Here is a 24,972-nt window from a genome sequence, read left to right as displayed (position 1 = left end):
CTCTGTTCATCTACTCTGCACAGCTAGGCTGGAGCTGGGGAGGATATGGGACCTTGAGACCTGTTCCTTTGCCACTTCCTGCCCAGAACTCCCACTCTCCTACAAAACAAACCTCCAGCCTGGCAGACCAGTGGATTGTAATCGTTTCTCACTCTGAGATTTCCCTGTGATCTCTAGGCCTAGTAAGTGCTCAGATGTTTGCTGATTGATTGAATTGATTGATAGGGACTTTCTTCTTTCACACAGAGATCCAGCTGTAAGATAAAAGGCAGGAACTCTAAGTGCTGCGCTGGGCTTAGACACCTAGGCATGCCCCTCGCCCAGCTCCTCTGTTCCATCCGGTGCAGGAGGAACGCTGAGTGTCTGACAGAGCACCACAGTAAGAGAGGCTTTCTCTGTGGGAATGACAGCCAGCACAAATGAAGGTTCTCTAGCTCTGTGTAGGAACAGCCATGACACTGCTGGAACTCCAGCCCTGCCGCAGCCCCAGAGAGAACCTGCTGGAGTAGATTTAAAGTGGCAGAAGAAAGCCTGAGAGGCAGATTGACGCTTTGAAGTTGCTGCCAGTCATGGCTTGTGCCTGTTCCCCATGTGGCTCCTAGGTCCCTTCTAGCTTAATGTTTCACTCAGGTTCACTGGGCCATCCTTTAGTGACTGCTGTTTTTGACAATGGGATGGATTAGAAGCCTGAGGAGAAGACCTGGAGATGCAGCACAGTTGGTGGAGTGCTTACATGCCCAAAACCCTGGGGTCAGTCCCCAGCACCACAAAAACTGGGTATGATGACACTTTTATTTAATCCCAGCACTTGTATGGAGAATGCAGAGGGACAAATTCAGGGTTCTCCTCAGCTACATAATGAGTTTGAAGCTAGCCTGGGCTACATGGAACACTGTCTCAAACAAACAAAAAACAAAACCGAAAACTACCTAACAGGAAGGATTTGTCCTCTGGGGAGGGGAGAAGAGAGAAGAGGCCAAGCCTAGTAGAAAATGACAAAAATGCATGTGGGGAACCAGAGAGGCATGGATTTCACACCAGCTCTGCTACTTCTGGCTCTGAGCTCCTAGGCAGCTAACTTGCCCTATCTATGGTTTTGTCTTCAATCTGTAAATGAGAGTAGGTGTTCCTTTTGGTGACTGGAAACCAAGTGTAAGCGTGGCTTCACTTAGTAGAAGCCTCTACCATGTGGCCTATCTTCCACTGGATTTCCGTGTCATCTCAGCAAGCCAGCAGTCCTTTCCCTGAACACCCACCCTTCCTGCCTGCTGTCCCAGAATGGCGTGCTGGCACAACCGGGTGCTTTGTGTGTGGTGGGATATAGACACTCCAAGGAAGACCAGTAGACAGCTGGACACTGGGAGCTTGCATGTCGTTGTTAGGGCCCTTGGCATGCTTCCCAAGATTATCCATTATCTGCATTGAAGAGGGTATGAAATTGATTCGCACTGATGGAGAATGACGGCCGCAGCCGCTCTCCCAACCCCCAGCAGGCTGCTATGTGCCACAGACTCAGGCCCTGCCATTCACTGACAAACATCTGTCTCCTTGGTGCCAAGGCCGTTTTGCTGGGCACTGGCAAACATTCCAAGGCCATTAGTGCTCAGCAGCCTCGTGCTGCTCCAAGAGCCAAGGCAGGCGGAGCCCACTCGTAAGTGGTGTTTGCTGCCAGCACTTGGGCTCTGTCTTGGCAGATGAAGCCGCCTCATGGGTGTCACGTCACAGAGCAACACAACCTCCTTGTCACCCCTTCCTCCTGTTGTACTCTCTTAAGTCATAAACAATCCCATTACAGATGTCCTACCTACCACCAAGTGGGACCTCTGCAAGCATTGCTGATGTGAACACTATTTCTAAGGCATCTGGATGACAGTGACCCTCAGATTAGTAAAGCCTACAAAGATACCCATTCTAGATGACAGAATCAGATGTTGGCTTTGCAGTGTCTCTAAGCCACCTTTCCCTGGAACCCTCCATCTCCCTGAGTGCGGTGCACTTGTGTGTGGTCTGCACTTGACCAAGATTCAATGGAGAGAATCCAGTCATTGGCAAATGTTGATCAGACTCCTGCTCTGGGCCAGGTGCTGGCCAGGGCGAGAGGCCCAAGTCCCAATTAAAGACCCAAGAGTGGTGTGCTGCTGGGGAGGGCTAGGGATCCAGGGGGCAGCTAGAACCACCTTTGCAACTCTGTAATTTTTTCACATGCACACCAAGTAGGGATGGGGTGTTTCCAGTCTACTGCCAGACCCTGGGAAAGGAGAGCGAAGACCAGGGAACTAGGCTCAGTGCCAGGCCTTCCCCTGGCTCCTTGGCTTTGATCACATAACTTCACTGCCAACCCCCCACACCTCCACCCCCACCTATTTTTCTCCCTTGGTGGCCTATGGTTTTTAAGGTGTTTCAATTTTTGTTCTTGGAGAAATTGGGTAGGTAGCAGTATATTAAAAGTAATGCCAAATAGGAAAGCCATAGCCCATGCCCACACCTAGGAGGCAGGCAGAGAGCCTTTTGTTTCCTTATCTTTTGGAGGTCCCCTATTAGCTTCCATAGTTTGGTCTGACACTAGTCCCCTTCTCTGCCTCCCCCACCTCCAGCCTTGTCCTCTTGTCTTGGGTCTTACAGCTAGTGCCTCCTGCAAGGTCAGATCTCATTATGTATGAGCCCTCCTCGCAGAGTGTTCAGCCCCTTTCATGGCTGGTAGGTGGTGTGCTTGTCGTTTGTTTCCTCTGTGCCTGTGATCTGTTCTGAACATTTGCACCCTGATACTGAGCCTAAGGAAAGAGTCCCTTGAGGGAGTTCAGTGTCTGCTCTTGGGTGTTGAGGATGGAAGGATCTCCCTACTGTCACATTGTTCCATAACTTTCATATTTTGCCTCTAATGTTTAGTTAAAAAAAAAAAAAATTCAGCCAAGCATGGTAGCCTACATTTTTATTCCCAGCTCTCGGGAGGCAGAGGTAGGCAGATCTCTGAGTTCAAGGCCAACCTGGTCTACAGAGTGAGTTCCAGGACAGCCAAGGCTATTAACACAGAGAAACCCTGACTCAAAAAATATATAAATAAGGTTTTGAAGGATTCACTCCTCCATTGACGATACACACACATGGATTCCTGTGTAACTGCAGCAGTACCGTAGGGTTGGTTGATGGTGGCATTCGTATAATTTTGTTGCTTTGCAGTGCTAGAAATGGAAGCCAGGGCCTTGCACATGGACAAATGTCTCCTGTGGAGCAGCGTCCCCAGCCCTACGGCTTAATGCACTAAGGAAATACACGTGTGCTTGGAAGCATGCACTGGACTCTTCTAGCACTGAGTCATTATATGCATTTTTCAGTTCATATTATATTACTACAACAGCATGTAACTAAAAGAGAGCGCCCAATGTGTTCAGGCTGTAGCCAGTGTCCTTGAGATCCAGAGTGAAGTTGGACATACCCCAGGGGCTCCTGGTTAACAAGATCTGAACTTTTAAAGGCCATGTAATGATTCCAACTCTCCCAGCAAGCAGCAGCCCTCGTGATCAGTAAATATCCAGGGCGCTTGTCTCAGCAGATTTCACTGGGCTCCCCAAACAGGCTGAAGCCCAGAAAAGACCAAGATCCCTGTGGGTTCGATGTGCAGAAGCTGCCGTCAGAGCAAGACGTAATTAGATAGGTGCTGGCAGGGATTTCTGAAAGAGGAGGAGAGCCTTCGAGAGAGTCTTTTCTTTCTTAGTTCCTGGGAAAATTATACTCAGCAGGTTTATTCAATAAAGTGTTCTCACCACATACTTTGCACCATAATGACTTACAAATTGCATGCTAATTTTGCCACAGTTAAATCATTCCAGGCTTTATCCTGCAAAGAAAAAGATGGACTCTGTAATGAAACAGTATCCACAGGACTTGATATCTTAAGCAGGCCAACTGTTTCTTCAACACCCAGACCTCACTTGAAAATATGGGTGAACAGGATGGGGTGGGGTGGAGTTATTGTGTGGGGTGCATGACCCTGAGCACCAGGTGAAGATGCAGACAGTGAGAGCCTGGCTGCCACTATTCTACTAGCTATGCTGGAAGCTTGGAAAGCAAGCTTTAAAAACGAGAGCACATCCTGCTGAGAGTTCCTCTCAGCTCATCTGTAAACCAGTGCCTCGCAGACTTATCAGCCAGTAAAGTTGCCAGTAGAAGCTAGTGGGCAAGGGGAGGGCTTCGTGGTATCTTTTCCTCTCTCCTACTTTCCCTTTGTGGGATGCCCAGTTTCAGGCATAGGCCCCTTTGGTGTCTCCTGCTCCTCAGCCACTCATTTCCAATCAGAAGAGAAGTTGGCAGCTCTGAGTTCTGGACCCACACATCTGCTGCTTGTCTTACACAGTGGCCTTGAGCATTGTTTTGCTTTCTGGCCTGGATCCTCCCTCACTGAGGCTGATACCTCACCTCCCTGCCACTCCCAGGCCTGTTGTAGGGTCTGCTAGAATCAAGGCTGTACTAGCCCCCCACACACCTCTGCAGGCTCACAGCCAGTTATACCTGGGTGTCACCCATAGGCTCTTCTGACCCGTTAAGTCAAACCTAGAGTTACCTAGAGTGGGGACATTATAGGGCCATTCACCAGTGTAACAAATTAGACCCTGGAAGCCATCCGCTTATTCTTGCCACACATTCATCAGGTAAGCTCTCCCTGCAGTGGCATCCACCATCCCCCTTCTCACTACCAAGGGCTTCGTCACAGGTGACCATCATCACTTCCTTTTGCTTTCACACAGCACCCACCTGACTAATCTCCCTAGCTCTACACTGCTCCCTATGGTTATCTCTCACCCTTACCCAGAGAATGTCTAAGTGGATGCTCACTTAGACCACCCCCAAATACACACACACACACACACACACACACACACACACACACACACACACACACAGACGAGTCACTATTGTGATGCCATCTTCTCTTGGAGGTGAATCTATACCAGGCCCTGCCACATGCCTCATCCATCACCGCATGAAGAAGCCACTTGTACCTCCCTGAACTTGTGCTTTCTCAAATCTGCACGAGCCAGGCATGATAGTAGTGTACACCAAAATCCCAGCATTCAGGAGACTGGGCCAGAAGGATCTCATCCAAGGCTAAAACAAACACCTGCTAGACATTTGCCCATTTTGTCTTGTCTGCCTAGAACACTTAGGTCTTCTGCACCCTGCCCTGCTGCAAGCTGGCTAGCCCTTCAGTAGCCCTCCGTGCTTGGATGTGTAGACAGTCATTAGATGTAGTATTCTCTCACAATTCTTAGAAAACCCATCCCTGGGGATGCCGGGAGCATCTCCTTAGTGCTAAGCACACCTGCACAGCAGCCTCAGGGTGGAGATTAGAGACTTGCCTCCACCTAGAGATCACAGTGCCTCCCTTGAACCCACTGCCTGGGGTCACTCAGTACATTGATGAGAGCAAAAGTGTAAGAGCACTGAGCTTGTAGTGCTGGGGCCCTGAGCACCAGTAGCCCTTGGCATAAAAAAGGAGGCTGTTTGTCAGAACTCTTGTCACAAGTGCTTCTGATCTGCATGCTGGTATATCTTTCTCTAAACCAATGGAGTCTTCACTAGTTGGGTTTGATTGTACTTTCTCCCCCAATAGAATGGTCATTTTCTGATAACACCTGCAATAGCGAAAACTCTGCTTCTCAATACTGGTTGGCTTGTTCTCCATTGTCAAAGGAGCATGGGATACTTAAGGTCTTTGTATTTTAGGGAAAAGAAGGCACCATGGTACTGAGGAGCCTGGTGTAACCCAGGTTAAGCACCAGCTCTGCCACACACAGAGTGAAAAGTACCCTGTGTTGTAGGATAAGTGAGGCTGCTTGTGGGAACCTGGACCATGCAAGCGTGCCATGTGTAGTCAGCCTCTTCCTTATAAGCAGGGCCCTGGCCTGGGAGCCTTGGAGCTGCCGTCCACTGGCTATGCATGTACACACACACACACACACACACACACACTCACACACTCACTCCTAGACTATTTCCCAACCTCAGCTTCCCGAAGCTGAGAAGACACAGCTTCTAGGATCCTTCTTGAGCTGTGTGTTCTATTTTAGAAGCTTTTGGAGGAAGGGCTTCTTTGGGGGTGTTTGCACCTCTCTTGTCTCCATTTACCACCTACATTTCCAAGCTTGCTTTGGACTTGGGGAAGAAGCTGGCACCACTGGATGATGGGGTGTCGTTGCCTATCCCTACAGAGCAGGCACTTCCAGTTGGGGCTGCATGTTGAGGCTCAGAGGAAGCTGTATTGTCTTCACAGCAGCCTCTTTTTGACTGTCCTCTTCCATCAGCCAGGGACAACTCACTGCCTGTCAGGGCAGATTAAAAATGGCATCCTCAGAGCACTTCTAGGGCTTGACCAGAGAGGTACGTGGGAAGCTGGTAGTTCAGCTGTGCTTCCAAAGACAGATTAACATTTAAAGTGGAGATGCAGCTGAAGGAGAGAGCACACCAGCCTGCAGTAATAGCACCTTGACGCTCCACATTCCACCTCCCTGGTATCTTTGGCGATGAATCTGTTTATTTTAGCAACCCTCCGACAGGCTTATGCTGCTGGGAACTGCAATCTGTTCCACTTACAATGCACCATTCAATTACCAACTAAGATTTTATCCCAGCCCTCTTGTACAGAATGAACAAAACAAAACCTATCAGAGTGTCTTCTCACTGTCTCTCAAATTGCATATGGAATTTTCTAATCTAGATGTATTTCTACACACACACACACACACACACACACACACACACACACACACACACCACCCACCATGCTTTTACAGGGTCTCCTGTATGCCAGGCTAGCATTAAAATCTGCTGTGTAGCCAAAGATGGTCCTTGGTTTCTGGACCACCTGACTGTAGTACTGGGATTGCAGGTGTATGCTGCCACAGTGGGGTTGCATCCCTGCCCTGCTCTCATTTTTAAATTTCTTCTTTACTGGGAGAAAGACAGCCCAAGAAGTCCTATGTTTAATTCTCCTGATTTACGTTAATTCCCACATAACTTGGGCACAGTGACCCGGTGCTCAGCCGCTGATGCTGGAGCGGGTCCATGCTAAGACTTTCCATTCTTTTGCATTGTGAAAGGAAACACAGATTGGAGGCAGTTGTGAGCTCTCTGCTCCGGCTCCACCACTTGCTGCAGTTGAGCTCTGTGGCCTACCTAAGGAGACCAGAGCTTCCATGTGGAACACAGATATAGTTGTGGTTCTTACCTCTTGGGGTTCAGAGGAAGAGCTGTGACTCATCCAGGACAGTGCCTGACACTCAGGAAATTGTGCCTCTTAGCTGAAAGTGAAAAGACTAAAAGGAAAGGCCTCAGACCAGGGAAACATGCTGCGCTGTCTCCCACTGGAGGTCTGTGATGGTCACAAGACACCTCTCAGATTTTCTTTCTGGGATTTGAAGGAGACACCTGCTACACATGCCCAACATCCCACACAGCAAAGAAGGCTATGCTTAGGGAGCACTTCCTGCTGCAGCTGCCAGATCACTTTTACTTCCTGTGTGTGATGGCATATCAACTACTGCTTCTTTTGCTTCCCCTAAGCGGTGAGGACATGTGTGTGCTCTGTGTCACCAAACCTACAGCCCAGTTTTGTAATGGGCTAGATAACGTACCATCTGCATAGATTGGCCTCACTGCACACCACTTTCTAGGGCACTTCTGAAGCTCCTGGGGTGGCCTCCTGCTCTTCAGAAGCCAACCTCAGTCTCAGCAGGGCAGTGGCTATGCTTTTCCTGGGAATGAGCTATCATTTTCTCTGAGATCTGCATTTGGATCTGCATTTGGAAGTTCTCCTTTCCAGTCCTAAGGCTGTGTGTTTGGAGTTGAACATTGAATGGACTGATGTTGGGGTTGCTCCAAGGAAAGGAGAAGAGGAACAGATGTCACTTGGTGTCGCTCTCTTGGATCTGTGCTTTCTAGAAAACAGCATGGAGAACCTGCAGGCACAGAGTCCTGTTCAGTTAAAAGGTCGGGTTATAGGGAAAGTGTGACAGGAAGCGCTGTCGAGGCCCTGGGCCATTGAGAGGAACGCAGGCAGATGGCCCAGCCTCGTTCTGGAGTCCTGTACTCTATCATCTTTGTTTGTTATTCTGAAATCAGTGCCTGCTGGTCGCTGATGTGCTGTGTGGAGAGCTCAGTTGCAGGTCTATGTCCCAGTGCTTCCAGGCTGGCCTTGGGAGGTGGCCCTGCTTGGGCCAGTGTGTCTTTTCCTGCGGGGAGTAAGGAGTAACTGTGCCTGACACCAGAGGCCACCTGCAGGGGCTCAGCTGCTCCCTTCAGTGGGTGGGTGGTGTAGCAGTGGCCATTATTCATACTGCCTTCTGTGTTCCTACCACATAATAATCTATCAGAACTAAGTGAGCTGCTGGTGACTGGGAGCTCATCAGCAAAACCATTCCCCTGTTCCTTACCGTCATTCTGTCCTTGCACGACACCCCACCACTGCACTCTCCGGGCCAACCAGGCTGACACCTCTTCACCGTTATTCCTGTCTGCTTGTTATGTAGTGTTTTGTTTGTTTTTTGAAAAGGGGCCTCATTATGTAGACCAGGCTGGCCTCATCAAAATCGTGGAGATCCACCTTTTGTTTGTGTGTCTAGAATGAGACTCAGTCAGATCCCTGCTTAGACGCTCTGCCTGTCCTGACTCCCTCAGGCCTTGTCTAGCCTCTGAGTTCTCACAGGATTCACCCAGGACTTGTGTCCTGTGTCATGCAGTCTTCAGAGATGGTTTGCTCCTGTGTGTTAAGCTCCTTACACTGAAAGTGCCTCAGAAATGTGCACTATGGCCAGGCACACATCTTTAAGCCCAGCACTTAGGAGGCAGAGCAGGCGGAGCTCTGTGAGTTCGAGGACAGCCTGGTCTACAGAGTGAGTTCCAGGACATCCAGAGCTATACAGAGAAACCCTGTCTTGTAGAAGAAGAAAGGAAGGAAGGAAGGAGGGAAGGAAAGAAAGAAAGAAAGAAAGAAAGAAAGAAAGAAAGAAAGAAAGAAAGAAAGAAAGAAAGAAAGAAGAAAAGCGAAGAAGAAAGAAGTGTGTGCTATTGTGTCCACCTCTTCACTCCCACCTCACAGCCAAGTGTGCGGTGGATAATTGCAGGGATTCCAGTCCCTCCAAAAACCTTCTTTCCCTTTCTTCTTCCTTCTTTTCATTTTTCTTTCTTTTTTCCCCTACCTTAGGGTAATAATATTGCTACTGGATACCTAGTAAGGCCAGGTCCTGAATTCTACTGTTATCATTTCCACACAACAGTGGATTGGACAAGTGTCCCGTCTTCAGGGAGTCTGCATTCTGTTAATAGGCAATTACGTAATAATGAGCAATTTCACCTCTGTGTGCCTTGGTTTCTGATTTGTACAGTGGGATTAATAATCCCCTCCCTCTCCCCTTTAATTTCACTCATAAGGATATGTGTGTGTAATAAAACTTTAAACTCTGTGGCCATGTGGAAACACATGGTATGGGCACCAAATGCTTTTGTGATTGGAAGTCAGGAGTTGATTTCCTTCCTGCCCCCACACACAGAGCAGGAAGTTAGGATCTGAGTGAGAAGAGGATGAGGCTCTTTATAAACTGTGACATCATTGGTGCTCTGTGACTACCAGGTAAACATTAACAATTACCAGATTGCCAAGAAATTGGCTACTAAATGAGGCTGAGGATCCATGGTGATGATCCCCAGACAGAGTGGGTCTTCAGCCTGCAGCCCTCCATGCCTTGTAGACAGGCCTTTAGGGGTGAGATGAAAAGTGGCCTTGTGTTGCTGCAGGCTGGCCCCCTGGGTAAATAAAGAAGTGCATTATCTGCAACTAAGTGGTCTCTGAAGGGCTCCTGCTGGAGATTGACGCCATGTGCTCAGCCTTCCCATTCCACTGTCCCCAGGGCTCTGTCAGTGACAAGAGCCTATGTTGTCAGAAAGAACCATGACCATAAAAATAGCCAGGGAATTAGGAAATGGGTCATTGTCACAAATGTGGGCCCAGCACTTGTCATCTTAGACTGGTCCACAAGTCGAGCAGACTCCGTGTGTCCTCTGCTCTCTGCACTGGGGCTCATAGCCTCAAAGCCGCCTTATTGTATTCACCTTGAGCCCCACCCAGTTTTTGGAGCTCACAGTCCACCCTGATATCCACTACCTACATGGATGATAACAGAGCCTGTGGCAGAGGTGTGCAGGGGGAGGTCACGTTGTCCCAAGTGCTGGGGGTTGGAGGAGGAACAGGTGAAAACTTTCAATGATCAGGGAGGGCTTTCTGGAAGAGGTTGCTTTAAAACAGTGCAGGTTTGAGAGGCACTCAGGTCCATGTTGGGAAACACAAGGTCAAGCTGGGGGTTAGCATTCTCCAGGCAGTCTACGCTGCTTGTCCACAGATGGGGGGGGGGGTGTTCTGGAAATGCTTCAGTGCCAATGATGAGTGATGAGTAAAAGCTGCGGAATCCCATGCTGTAAGAGGGAGAATGGTGTGGTTTGTGAGTGGTGTCTCTGTAAGCCTGTTGTGTTGGGATTTGTTTTTAAAATAAGAGTTGGCTGCAAAGGGAGAGGGGTCCAGACAGTCTGGCAGGTCTGGAGAGAGCCTGTCATCACTTTGGAAGTGTAGAGGGATGATGGACTGTGAGCAACAGTGGGAAAGTTGCATCTTGCCCCAGACATAATGGAAGCAAGGGAGCCCACGTGCCAGTGCCATTATCTGGACACTGAGGCAGGATGGCAAGGAAGGGACTAGGTTCATGGGATTCAAATGGAGAAGGGTGTGTCTTACAGAGAAGTAGTGTGTGAAGGCACAATTAGAACGAGACCAGCCTGGTCTACAGAGCTAGTTCCAGGACAGCACCCAAAGCAACAGAGAAACCCTGTGGGAGGAAGGGGGGATTAGTGAAGAGTGGGAAGCCTGGAGCAGCTCATTTCCTGAAGTCAAAGGAACAGGCAGGAAAGAAGCTGTGGGGAAGAGGGGAGGGGGAGAGGAGGGTGTAAGGGGAGGCGGACCAGAGAGTTTTATAAAGAAGTGACTGGCAGTTGAAAGCACCTGACACACAGATGAAGGCTGTGTAAGAAGAGAACCACTACCTCCCTTCATGCGGTCATTGCACTTTGTCACTGTGCCCTATACCTATGTGCAACTGTGGTGTGTCAAACATTTTGTGTGTGTGAGAGAGAGAGAGTGTGGTGCAGTTGCATGTGTGTGTACATGTACAGGGGAGGGGTCAGTCTCTACCTTTTTTTTTTTTTTTCTGAGACAAGGTCTCTCTGAACATCGAGTTCACCAATCGGGTTATCCTGGCTGGCTAGTGGGCTCCAGGGATCCTGTGTCTGCAGCTCCACACCCCAGCGCTGATTACAATTGTACACCTAATGCCAGCTTTTTCCTTGGGTACTAGAGACCTGAACTCAGGTCCTTATGCTTGTGTGGCAAGCATGCCTTTAATCCTACGACTTGGGAGGTAGATGCAACTATGTGAGTTCTAGGCCAGCCTGATCTCCATAGCAAGATCCATGATACAGAGAGACCCTGTCTCAAAACAAACAAAAAAATAAAATAAATGATAAAAAAGAGAAAAGCTGATACTAGCTTAGCCTATGTCCCTTCAGCTTTCCTGGGATAGAATATGCAGATGAATGAGATCATTTTGGCCTCAAGTCATCAGAAAGGAAAATGACCTTTGAACTCGCCATTCATGGCCTCCGTGGTCCATGTGGAATGAGGAATACCAGAAAGATGCTTCAGGACAGGTGGAGACGAGGGCTCTTCCTGCTATGTGGTGACTGTGTAGGGTGGCAAGACAGGAGGCTCATCCTTTGTCTGTCCAAGTGCTGTCCTGCTTCTATCCCATGCTTGTTTGTTTTCAGGACATAGTGCGACGTGGAGAGATCATAGACAACGACCTAGAGGATGAGTTCTACCTGCGGCGCCTAGATGCAGGCCTCTTCATTCTACAGCACATCTGCTATATCATGGCTGAGATCTGCAATGCCAACGTCCCCCAGGTAGGAGGACTCTCTGCCTCTTTCCTGGCCACCTGCACAGGCAGAAGCCCAGCACTCTCCTGCAGTCCCCTCACCTGTGGACCTTGTTTTGGGTGGAGGGAGGATGACACTGTACCCTGGTGATTTTTTTTCTTCATCCCATTCTTTGCCTTCCTTATTAGATTCGCCAGCGGGTTCACCAGATCCTGAACATGCGTGGCAGCTCCATCAAGATTGTCAGGCACATCATCAAGGGTGAGTTGGATGCTTCTGGGTCGCTTCTCTGGGGGCTGCTCAGGGGCTTGCTGGACTCCATCAGTGTCCCTGGAAACCAGTGCTCCAGATGTTCTGGACTGAGAGCATGCAGCAAGCTCTTCCCCGTGCCAGGTCGTCTGTGTCAAGCACAGACGGCTAACCTGTGGCTCTGTCTCTCTCCCCTTCCAGCTTCACAATTACACTCACTAGGACTCAGGACCATCTCCTTTTAAAACACCTAGGTGGGAGGTGGCTCAGCAATAAAGTGCTTGCCTCACATAGCATGAGGACTTGAGTTCAGATCCCCACCACCCATGTGCAGGGTCAGACACACATTGGAAGTTGGAGACAGGACCCTGGAGCTTGCTAGCCAGCCAGTCTGGCTGAATCACTCAGTTCAAGTTCACTGAGAAAGGTGACCAGCTTCAACCTCTGTCCTCTACATACACTCATACACAAAGGTGTGTGCACACACAAACACACATTTACATATTACACCCACACTAAAGCCAAAACAAAGCAGAAAACAAGGACATGGTTCTTAATTGCATATTAGGGCAGAGAACAAGGGCATGACAAGAAGCCACTGGAGCTCTGTAGGCTGTGACTCTGAGGTGGTGGCTTGCCTCTCCCCCTATACCAGCATCGTCCCTTTCCTTTGTTCATAATGAAGAATGTGGGAAGATTGGGCGAGGTGCTGCTGGCTTTTTAGTGGACACTGAGGGTGAGCATCCCTCCTTCCCCCATTCTCTGTGACATCTCCCAAGTGCCCTTGGGTGTTGGTCCGGACCTGATCAGGCTAGAGTAGCTCTGGAGAGGCCTGTGGTCACCCAATGAGCCTCATTCACAGGCAGGACTGTCTATACTGAGCTCAGGCTGCAGCAGCAACATTGGCCACTCAGACATTAGCTGAGACATGACGGGTGTAGATGGTCAGTACGGTCACTGCACAGTTCGGGGCCCTGGTGGGTGGGTAGAGCACAGACAGAACCACTTTCCTCTCTGGACCTTGATCTGCCCACTGCTGAGGGAAGGGGTTGGGCCACATTGACTCAGAGGCCTTGCCTTTCAGTTGCTCATAGCCCCCCTTGCAGGTAGAGAAGGGGGAGCTGTCCACATAGAAAGAGGGGAGGCCATGGGGCCAGCTCCAGGTCTGCCTCCTGTCTCAGACTCTATGCATCATGGGGTTGAAGGAGGTGGCTGTGCTGGTTGATGGGAGCTATTTGAGTCTCAATAAGCTCAATAAATGATGGTCATAAAATGTTAGTTAATTATGCTTATCATTGCCATCAGTGAGGCTCAGCTGAAGGGCTGTGGGAGGCCTCACAAGAGAAGTGGCGTGAAGCAGGTCTGTGGGGCTGAGCTAGTGACATTCCAGGAGGAAGGAAGAGTGTGAGTGAGGGCATGGGGCTGGAAGCCATATGCTTGGCACAGCCTTACCAGACTATGGGTGTGGTACCTATTATGTCCCTCCTGCTGATGAACAGTTACAAGGCCTTGGTGTCTGCTCTCTTCTCCAAAGAGGAGGGGTAGAGTGGCCTAGGCACTGTGGGGGGACCCCGGGCCTCCCCTTCATCATCAGAGCCTCATGAATTGGGCTAGTGTCAGCTAGTCTCCTCCGAGGGTGGGGCTGTGGTAACTGCACCTCCAGCCTTTAAATGGCATTTACTGCCAATGCCCACGTATGCAATTAGAGCTTTTGATTACCCTCAGCTCTGCTGTCTTGCTCTCAGGCTTCTCCCTGCACCTCCATCCCTCTAGTCAAAACAGCAAGCGCCCAACAAGGAAAAAGTGTTGGTAGTGGCTTGAAACGTAGTAGGTGGATGTTTTCCCTTCTGAACTGTTACGTATGCCTTGGGTCATTCAAAACATCCTGCTCAAGTCTGCCTCTGCCAGCCTCTGTGCTGGCTCACCCTAGGTGCGGACTATATTCACTGAGGGAGAGGCCGATGCAGCTACTCTCTGCTGTGGCTTCCTTTTCCCCAGCTCTGACTGGACTCCACACACTCCTTTCATGCCCAGTTCTCTCAGCTTGTGCTACAGCCGGCACCGCAGGGAGTCCCGCCCATTCTGACTCTCTTGAATTCCTCCCCTCCTCTCCATCTGTATCCTTCCAAGCCCTTTATCACAGTCAGTAATTATTTTTATTTATGTGTTTGTTTACTCATTTGATCTGTCTTGTGCATTAAAATGGAAGCTCCATGGTGTAAGGCATTGTTGCTGCCTATTTGCCATGTCTTCTCCTACCTCCTGGGGCAGCGGGGCTCATAATGGGAGCCCAACAGTGTACTCCACACTGCTCATTGAAGCCCTCCTCCGATTGGGATTAATGGAGCAGACTTCTAAGGATATCCCAGGCAAGGAGCAGAGGGCAGAGATTAGGCAGGCTTCAGTGATCTGGACTAGACCCCAGCAGGTGGGGCAGTGGTATTATGGCAGGTTATTAATTCTTTGGGTACATAGTGAACTTGGGATACATGCAGTAACAGTATCACCTTGTTTGCCAGCAGCCAGTAGACATCTCACTAGAGCTCACAAGATGGTTTGGGCCTTTGAAGTCATTAGTGTGCGGGTGACAGTTACAGGCAGGGGACTGGACACCATTACTTGGTTGAGAAGGCCTGCAACATGATGCTAAGCATTGTAATAAAAGGGTCTCAGCTCCGCCCTGCAGGCCTGCTCTGCCGCTCCCATGCCAGGGGGAGCCTATCCTTGTTCCCTGTGATGCGCAGCCTGTGCCGCATATATGAGCCCCTCACGGGGTGCAGCAGAGCCTGCAGGCTGGTCACTTGGCAGTGTGAGGTCAGTGTTGAGATCAGAGGGACATTTCGGTGAATTGGGGTTGGCTGTGTGCATGCCACCCCACCCCAACCCACCCCAACCCACCCCACCCCACCCCACGGAGCCTGCCCTGCTCTCCTTTCCATCCCCGCCTCTCCCCTACCTCACCATCAAAATGAGTGAAGAAACAAAGCCTCATAAAGGAGACCAGCTCATCACTCTGTCTGCTTTGATTTTAATTTTGTTTTTCAGTTTGGGTTGCTTCCTTTTTTTTTTTAACATACTAATTAGATGAGAGCTTTTTTTTCTTTGATTTTTATGGCCTACATATTTCCTAAGTTTTGCTGGCAGGATGACAGCTGATGTATCCCTTGAGGTCTCAGGAAACCGCTGATGAGGCAAGCCCAGCAGGGGACTTTTCCCAGGGTTTTCAGTCCCCTTTTTCATGGTTTTCCTCCCTCCTTTTCGGGGGGTGGAGGGAGCAGGGGGGCCAAGATCACGGGAATAATTGATGGCTCATTAAAGCCCTGCTCTCTGCAGACTGCTTACTTGGCGCTCCTGGGTCCAGCCAGCCCCAAACAGGCGGACAGGCCTAAAGACCACAGGCCCTTGAAGGAACTGAGAAAGGCAGTCCCCACTATGGGCTCCTTCTGGCCTCCATCTTTGATACCTGGCACAGAGTAGCGCATGTTCACTGCAGAGTGGGCTGTGTACCAAGATGGGTCTCCAGGCTTCTCTGTGACAGGCCAAAAATCCAACTCCAAAGGAAAGAGTCCCCCCCACTGATCCCTACTCTTAGCCACACTTCTTGGGCTTGGCTGTTGTTTTGGTTTTAGGGGTTTGTTTTGCTTTGTTCTTAGTTTTAGTTTTTGAGACAGGGCCTCCTTCTGGAGCCCAGAAAGATCTTGAACTTGTGATCCTCCTGCCTCCTGAGCAGCTATGATTACAGACACATGACACCAGGCCAGGCTTAGCCACACTTGCCATGTGTTACCTCTGGTCTTCCAGAAGCCCCGGTGTGCAGGATGATCCACTGAGCACATAAGAAGACCGAGACTGCTGGGGTTAAGTGTTGTCACTCACCCATGTCAGGCAGCATTCGTGCCTATTATGAGACTGAAGTATACTGGGTAGAGTCTAAGTGCAAGTGACCATTGCATGGAGTCCTGGCTTCCTCAGCCTGGGACTGAGGAACTGAACCAGCAGTTAGCCATGGCCAGTACAGCCTCCATACAGTAACGAGTGGTTATCTTACCAAGCAGGTAACATGGCCAGCCATGAGGCCCACCGCCAGCAGCACTTTCCTTTCTTGGAGGATATACTTAATAAGCCCCCTGGCCCAGCGAAACGTCCTGCTAAAGCATGTCACCAACCCCAGTGTTGTCAAGCAAGCACTGTGGACCTGAGGAACGTGCCTTGGCAGTTGCTGCCTCGTGCTTGGTTGAGGTCTTCGGTGTGGAGATGCTGGCCTACCCACCCCTCCCACTTCCTTCATCCTGAATCTCTGACTGCGCTGTGTGCACTGACCCAGGCCCCTGCCTGGAAAACAGCTTTCCCTGTGCCCTCCCTGCCCTCTCCCTTTCTCTCTCAACATAAACAGAACAGCTTGTATTCCATGTCTATGTGGTAAACCTGCTGTCTAAAGTTTGCTTTAATATTTATGCGTTCAGCACTGCTGCCTGGGTTTGAGCTCCATCAAAGCCCGTATTCTAAGAGCATTTCAAATGCTGTGGGAGTAGGGAAGGGAGTTGATGTCTGCTGGCTGCCTCTCTCTAGCCCACCCCTCCTCCCCTTCTCTTCCCCTGGTCCTCAGTCACTCTCTCTTCCCCGCCCTAGAGTGCTCCCTTCAGCTAGCATCTCTTCTCTTCACACACAGCAGAGAGAACTCTCCTCAAGACCTCTAGGAGGAATCTGTTCAATATTTATCACCTGCTGCAGCCGCTGAAATAACCGGCAGTAGCCAGCACCAAGATCTGCTCCAACCAGAATTCCAGAAACAAAGATGGAGGATGAGGGCCCAGCTGTACTGTGGGTACAAGCTGCCAGATGGAGGGGACAGTGCAGAAGCCTGGGCTGGGTCATTGTACCTGCTTCCGGGTATGGCCTGCTCCCTGTGGGACTCTGTCCAGTCCCTGCCCTCTGGTTTGCTATGTGTTTCTGAGAGCTGCTCTGTGGCCTGACAGAGGAGCAGGGCCCAGCCAGCCCACCACACACCTGCCCTGGCTGCTAAAGCCTTTGTGGAGCAGCTTTGGGAAGCTCCGGGAGCAGTTTTCCCAGAGGTCAGGAGCGGCCAGGGCAGATGTTACTTAGAATGGCAAATGCTGCTTTGGGGACCAGCCTCACCCCTACTTCTTTCCACTGCTCATTTTTTTTTTTTTTCTTTTGGTTTTTCGAGACAGGGTTTCCCTGTGGCTTTGGAGGCTGTCCTGGAACTAACTCTTGTAGACCAGGCTGGCCTCGAACTCACAGAGATCCTTCTGCCTCTGCCTCCCAAGTGCTGGGATTAAAGGTGTGCGCCACCAACGCCCGGCTCCACTGCTCATACTGATTCTGGGTAAATTCCAGCTCCTCTCGAGCCCATACTTAGGCAAGTCGCCTCATTTCCTTTGAATCCTCAGTTGTTGCTTCTGAACAGGACTGGCCCACTCTTTGGCCTGCCTATGGTTGTGGTAGCCATTAAATCAGCCACATCTGGAGAACCTCCCACCCAGTAAGTGTGACTGTTCCCAGACTGGGGCCCAGGAGCCAGCCTTGCTTCGCCCTGCCACAGCCTGATTGAGAGACCTGCTAAGGTGGCTGTGGGGACAGGGCATTCACAGCCTTAGCAGGGCTCAGCAAGGGGGCTTGACACAGACTGGCATTCTCTGTTCTGTGCTTCTGGGATGAGGTCCCAGGGAAATGACTTGGAGTATCCATTGAGAATTGAAACAGTATGGTGATCACACTGGGACAGCAGAGTGTATGGGCCTGGGTACCACTCCAGAGTTCTTTGCTGGCCCACAGATGACCAAGCAAGATCTGCTGCTTGCTGCCCAAATCCAAAGCAGTCCTCCACCAGTCTCTTAGGGCTTCAGCAAGCCTCTCTTCCCCTCACAGCTTCTGGCAGCCATCATGTATACCCCCATTAGGAAGGAAGCATTGCAGAAGCAAATTCCTATCTCTCTCTCCTTTTCTTTTCTTCTTGCTGTACTAGGAATCGAATGCAGTGCCAGCCAAGTAATCACACGTGTGTGTGCGCGCGCACACACAGAGAAACAGTTTCCTGTTTAAGGCAACTGAGTGAGACCCACACCCACATTTCTAGGCTGTTCTCATATGATGTCATACTGCTGACCATGTCCCCACACTGCAAAGCACATACCAGAGCAAGGCTTACATGCCAGGCATCTCTTTTGCCTATTTGTGCTACTATAACAAAATGCTTGAGACTGGATTCTTTATTACAAAGAAAGAAGTCTATGTCCTTGAGTTCTGGAGGCTGGAAAGTCCAACACGAAAACTGGACTTTGGCATCTAATGAGAGATAGGCCAAGAATGTTGCCTGTCCGCACGTGGCAGAACAAAGGGGCCTTACGTGCTCCCCAGGGCCCTTGTATGAGAGTCCCATCCCATTTATACAGGGATGGGGGCCACAGCATGAACTCAGGAGGGTCACAGATGTTCAAGCACATTAGTGCCTGCTAGGTCTGTGTTGAGTGACTTGCATGAAGGGTGAGGACAGATGTCCTCAGAGAAGACATGAGCCTGGAAAGGTAAGGGACCCTTGAGGGTTCGTGGCCATAGCTGCCAGAAACGGCTAGCCTAGCCCAAGTAGCTCCTTGTTACACACTGAGATTTGGGAACAATATGGAAAGAGACAGCTCAAGGGACAACATACATGGTCCAGCCTAACTCGCCCTGTCCTTTATTCCTAGAGTACGCAGAGAACATTGGGGACGGCCGGAGCCCTGAGTTCCGAGAGACAGAGCAGAAGCGCATCCTGGGCTTGTTGGAGAACTTCTAGAAGACTGGGCAGAGTGTGCCTCAGACCCCAGATCCCTGCTCGAAACCATTTTTACACTTGTGTGGCTTGAACAAATAAAAGATAGTTTTGGTATCCTCGGGTTCAGTCTGCAAGCCTCCCCATCTCCTCTGTCCCCCTCCTCCACAGCAGACACAGGCATACCTAAGGAAGGCCACAACTGACCTCAGCCTGACTCCCCTATCGTGGGGAGTGGGGAGGGAGGGTGTAGATGGTAGGCCAGCCAGATTTGACTGGACACTGAGAGGCTGGTGGTGACAGAAGGCACCTGGTGTTGTGGCGTTTGTAGGAGCTGTTCGTCAGCCCATGAGCAGTGCTCTGAGCGCAGCACTACAGGTTCTTGGGGCTGCAGGGTGCAGAGGATTGCCCTCGCTAGCAGTCCCACCACAGCTCAGTCCACAGCGCTACCCTGAGAAGGCCAGCACGAGCCTAAAACAGTGTTCACTACTGTCTACACTTAACCTCTGTCCTGGGAGGGCATGTGGCACGGTGAAGCATTTCGACAGAGGCCACAGTCACAGCCTTCATTACATTAGAAGTCTGGTAAAACTTGCTATTTAATGATTTGTTAATTACCATGTTAGACTTCAAGTGTTTAATGGTAAACGGTTCCCCCTCCCCCCTCCAGTACTAAGCACAGCCTGAGATACATACAGGGGGTGCTGAATGTCTCCACGGCTAAGGAGGTCATGAGTATCAAATAGCCGGGCAGTGGTAGTGCATGCCTTTAATCCCAGCAATCAAGAAGCAGAGGCAGAAGGGATCTCTGATTGGAGGCCAGCCTGGTCTACAGAGTAGGTTCCAGGACAGCCAGAGCTACACAGAGAAACCTTGTCTTGAGAAACAAAAAAATCTAGGAATGGTCCTGATGTTGGTGTTTTAAGCTCCCGAGAGGTGAGAGGTTCTAGCTTGGAGGTGGGGGGATAACAGTAGATGACCCCAACCTTACCCAACTGTGACCCATTGGATGTATGGTTTTGACCTCTTTTGAAAGACTTCTCCAGAGCAGGCTGACAGTGCCCCAGTGCTCATGGGAATCAGGAGCCTATGATGACCCATGTGGTGGGCACATTTGGTGCTCACTTCCTTCCATCTTGTGTGGCTATGTCTTCAAAGTGTGGTCTCACCTCCTGGCTGAGGTGAAAGTTCCTCCCCTCCTGCAGAAATCACAGTCAGCCTCAAAGGAGAGTCCTCCCGCACCGGGGCGTGTGGGACAGACATGTGGAAACACAGGGTTCCCTTACAGCAAAGCTTGAGCCCTAGATCTCCAAAGAAGCTGCAAGGAGTGCCACACCCTCGCACAGGCCCATGGGACACAGTGCCACATGGTAGTCCTTCTTACCCCTCACTGAACCCCAAGGAACCAGGCATCAAGTAGCCACCAAGCACACTTGGTGTCAGGTAGGACCACATGGTGTCCGGTACTGGCAGGATAGGCCCTTGATTGTTGGTCTCTGAAAGACTATGCAAAGATGGTAAGGGCGTGAAGATGGAGAGGGTGTGTCCCACCATGAACCAAGCATCCCAGCAATGTGGCAGAAGCCAGTTACATGCCAGTTTCTGCTTACATCACTTCCGTGGCCATTATAGCTACACGATACCTGCTTCACACTCCCTGCATTGTGCCTATACCTTGCCACTGCAGCCCTGTTGGCCTGGCCATCCCCAGCTGTGGGAAGCCAATACCGAGGTCTCACGGTTACCAGGGCTCAGGACCTGTGGCCAGTGAACCACAACCCACATTCAAACCGAGGTCTGTGATCCTCTGCTGCACTCCTCCGGTTTCAGCACTGGCTGGTGAGATTTTGACCCATCAGTGTGCTATCTCTGTCGATGTGAGCTTTAATGAGTCCACAGAACAGAGCATGAGTGCGGGTGACCTATGGAATCACCGACGTTTCCAGCTCATGTTGGTTCTCCTTTGATCATTACTTGTTCAATACTTCTTGTAATTTTTTAACTTTATTGGTTTTTAACCAGCTAATACTTACACATGGTATCAGAGTTCAAAACTTAACTTCAAAACATTGCATGAGGAGCCTCCTTGTTTCTGGAGCTGCTCCTGCTGCCCAGCCATCTTCCCAACATGTGGACAGCATTGTCCAGCCGTGAGCTTCCAAAGGTCCAGCCTCTCGCCCACACACAGGTCAGCCAGCACAGGGAGCCAGGCTTCATGGACCTCCACACACCAGTGGCTTATCAGTGGCTCCCTCCACATGTCTGCCTGTGCCTGTCTAAGGCCCTGTTTGCCCCAAAAGCTCCTCTGCCAAAATAATCCAAACTCAGCCCTTAGTCTCTCTTCCTAACCTGTGAAAAGCCCTGGGTTCAGTCCCCAGTACCCCCCCACACACACACACCATGTTTCATAAGTGAGAAATGAGCCCTTTCTGTTGGGTATGAGGGGAGAGGGAGTACAAAGCATAACTCCCCCCACCCCCCGTGCACGCACGCGCGTGCAGAGGTAGGAGAATGCACAGTCCCAGAGGCCAATGGGACCCCACTGCATAAATAAAGCTAAGACCTGTACATACAGCACAGACCTGTCTTTCTGCTAACTAGGAACCCCCAGCTCCTGGGCTGTGGTCCCAGCTCCTGAAGCTGCTCACAGCCAACTAAGATACTGTCTGCTTCACAGAGCAGCTTGTGCCCACCCGCTGCCCTGGGAGGACTCCCTGGGCTCTCTTGTCCTAAGGTCTGAGCTCTGCATTCTTGAGTTTCAAAGCTCTCCCTTCTTGTCCATCCTGTGTCCACAGCTGAGTGGTCCCAGAGCAGAGCACCACAGAGAGGCAGTACTCCTTTTCCCATCCAGGTGTGATCTAAGAAACCTTAGCTAGAGCTTCCTAAGAGGAAGGTCAATCTTCCTCCTTCACCTGCTGCTTGATGGTGGGGTTCACATGAATCTAGCCTCAGCAAGATGGGCGAATCTAATTGAGAGCGATTTGCATGCAGGCTGCATTCCTTACTGTGAGGGACTATGGGGGAGCTGGAAGGCATCCCCTCAGTCACCTATAGTAACACCAGTGCCCAGGTGGCACCTTCTGCCATTACCACAAGCGTCAATTTAGTGTCAACAGGGAGACGAGACTTGCTTTCCCAGAGGCAAGCCTTCTTGATGAGATTTCTTACCCAGCAGCAGAGGTAAAGGCAGGCCCACATTTCCAATCTGCTGTGTTCTTTGGTGCACACGGAAAGTGGTTGGAATCACAGCGGTGGGCCTTAGTTATTGGTGCTGGGAAAAACGGCAAGCTTCCTCCACTCACTTTCATCTTGATTAGCTAACACATGCCCTTGGGAGAGGCTGGTGAAGGTATATAAGGGTGCACTGTGCAAATCTCCCTGCCAGATCTGTCTCCTGGCCACTGGTCCTCTCCCTGGAAGCAGCCCCTGCTGACTAGACTAAGCACCCCCTCCAGGTCCATCCAGGTGGGCTCACCCTGTTCTACCCTTTGCTTTCCATTTGACATCTGCCACATGGCACACACTTGCCAACTCTAAAGGCCAAGCTTCATTGCAATGCTGACCCTGATGTAGCTACCGAGTTAGTGGGCACCTTGCTTGTTGCTGATCTTTGGCTAATGTGCCAGTGTGAGCATGCTGTGTAGGCTGTCACTTCACACTTAGTCTAAAGGAGAGCTGTGAAGTCAAGAGAGGGCATTGTCATTGTCACCTGTGTGGACATGTCCATCTGCAGGATGTACTGTATCCTCCTGCATGAGGAACAGCTGGCTGTGGGTCAGTGTGGCTATGGTGGCATTTGGACAGCATCTCTCTTGTGAGTCACTGCATTCAGAGTTTTAGAAGGTCTGTGCAGGGTATGTGGTATATTAGCTGGTATCCCTGATGCTCTCCACAAGTCACTGGTTTCCACAAGCCGCAGGCCTTCCTTAGGGAGTTCTGCTACATTCCTCCCCAGGCCCGTGTGATGTCACTATCCACATTCAACTTGACCTAGAGCCACCTTGGTCTATAGGGCAAAGCTGTGAATGGAATCTAGTCAACCATGGTGCAGATCCCAGAGTCACCCAGTCCCTCCCCCACCCCCCAAGGAAGGGATTGAGAAAAAGAAAGAAGGTAGCCCTGGACATACTGGAAGCAGAGCCTTTGCTGGGTCTTCAGGAGGCCCCAGGACAGCCCCTTCCCCACCTGCAGCTATAGCCCCTGTGGGTCCCCAGGACCAGCTCCCTCTGCCTCCCTGTACCATGGGTGGAGATCACTTGAGCCCTTCCCACAGCCAAGCCCCATGGGAGCAGGGGGTCGTGCCACCCAGTTCTGGGTCAAGCCTTGTCTCCATTTCCTGTGACTCTTTCAACTCTTACAGAAAGAAGGGAAACAGTCCAGGGAACTGAATTCTGACCTCCCCCAACCCCCAGGCAAGAGCCGCCCTCACGTCACCTAGGGCAGGAACTAGGGGAGAACAGTCCCAGTCCCAGTCAGCCAGGCTGTCCCTAGCCCTCTTGGACCTGGGAAGGTGGGTAGAAGCCACTGGAACAGACTGGACAGAAGCCAGACCATCCATGTGCCTGACCACAGCTTCCAACAAGCCATGCAGGAGCTCAACACAGCCACTATTGGGGTTTCACTAAGGGACTAACTTTGGGAATTCCCCCAAGAACTATCGTGTGCCCCCACATGACCCCCAGGTGTCTTCACCCATCCCTCTGCCTTTCACTGCACACCCACCATATGCCACATGGGAACAAAGCAGATATTATCCCCTTGAGGGAGCCCTGACCTCAGAAGACAAACTGGAAGTCAGTAAACAAGTAAATGATTCATAGGGCAGATTCTGAGAGCCAAAAGAGCAAGCAAGGTGTGCAGTTGTGGGACAGAGGAGCAGAAGAGTGACCAGGCTGGTGGCCTGGAAAGGCCTGTGTGGTTGTCCCTTCAGAACCTGAGCTGAACTCCAAATGGTGTCAAAGAGACAGGGAGTAGAAAAATGAGAGCATAGGAGTCCAAGCATAGACACCAGTGCAAAGGTCCTGAGGCAGAGAGAAGACACGGGGCTCTCCAGAAAACACCAGAGGCCGCAGTGACTGGACTCAGGGAGAGGCGGGGCCAATCAGAAATCAGGGCAAGCATCAGGCAGAGAAAGTTGGAAGGTTGGAAGGGGTGAGAACTGACTTTAAAAGGATGTCCTGGGTGGTGGCGGGGGGGGGGGGGGCTTCCTATGGAGGCTGCACTGTGGAAGGTGACATGGCAAGAAGGAGCTCCAAAAGCAGCCTGGGCCAGTGAGGAGACCTCAGTGTTATGAGCCACAGGGGCCTCCATCAAAGACTGGAGTTGGGAGATGGAGGCAGAGCCAGCGAGGATCTGTGCATTGGAGTTCTGCCCCAGAGGCATCCCCAGCAATGAGGCCTGGGAGCCATTTCCTGGGCCAGCAGGAGCTGGGTAGGGCGGTGGAGAGCCTGGCTCAGTATATAAATATCTTTAATGAATAAATAGAAGTGCTTTTAAGGCTGCCGAGTCCCATCATTTCCACCTGCCGTAAAATTTCATTAGAAGCAGGCTCTGTAGGGGACAGCCGGCTGCCATAAATCCACCCACCCACCCTCGGCCCTGCCCAGCTCCCAGGTGACCCTTCTGAGTCCAGTGTTTCACACAAGCATGCACTGTCCTGGGCTCGGGCGCTGGTCCTTCCCACACCTGGACAAGCATGAGGCCACAGTAGGCAGGGATATGTGGTTCGTCACTGACAGTCTGCCCACACCCCCACCCCACCCCGCTGCAGGAAGCCAGAACATTGCAGCCTTCCTCTTAAACTGATCTCAGGGACAGCTGCTTTCAGCGCCACAGAGTTCCTGGAACCCCAGAGTCAAGGAAGCCCCACCTTGGGGTGTCCAGATTTCCAAGTGAGGAAATAAGAGCAGGCAGCTATGCTAAGGTCACTGCAGATAAGCAGACCTGACACTCAAGCTACCACACGATTGCTACTCTTT

At 50.9% G+C, this 24,972-nt stretch overlaps 1 protein-coding gene across 1 annotated transcript in view; it reads left to right on the top strand.

The window, feature by feature from the left end:
• Ctnnbl1 (catenin beta like 1) overlaps positions 1-19,118 on the top strand; it is a 154,984-nt gene extending 135,866 nt beyond the window's left edge. Inside the window, exons 14-16 of the mRNA XM_027421258.2 lie at positions 11,863-12,000; positions 12,162-12,234; positions 18,930-19,118. Coding sequence (XP_027277059.1) covers positions 11,863-12,000; positions 12,162-12,234; positions 18,930-19,018 — 300 coding nt within the window. The 3' untranslated portion in view covers positions 19,019-19,118. The remainder of the gene's footprint in view (positions 1-11,862; positions 12,001-12,161; positions 12,235-18,929) is intronic.
• The last annotated feature ends 5,854 nt before the right edge of the window (positions 19,119-24,972 follow it).

Source organism: Cricetulus griseus, chromosome 6, assembly GCF_003668045.3.
Source record: "Cricetulus griseus strain 17A/GY chromosome 6, alternate assembly CriGri-PICRH-1.0, whole genome shotgun sequence".
Classification (NCBI taxonomy): domain Eukaryota; kingdom Metazoa; phylum Chordata; class Mammalia; order Rodentia; family Cricetidae; genus Cricetulus; species Cricetulus griseus.
The sequence above is the reverse complement of the archived record's forward strand: the minus strand, read 5'-3'. Positions and strand labels throughout refer to the sequence as shown.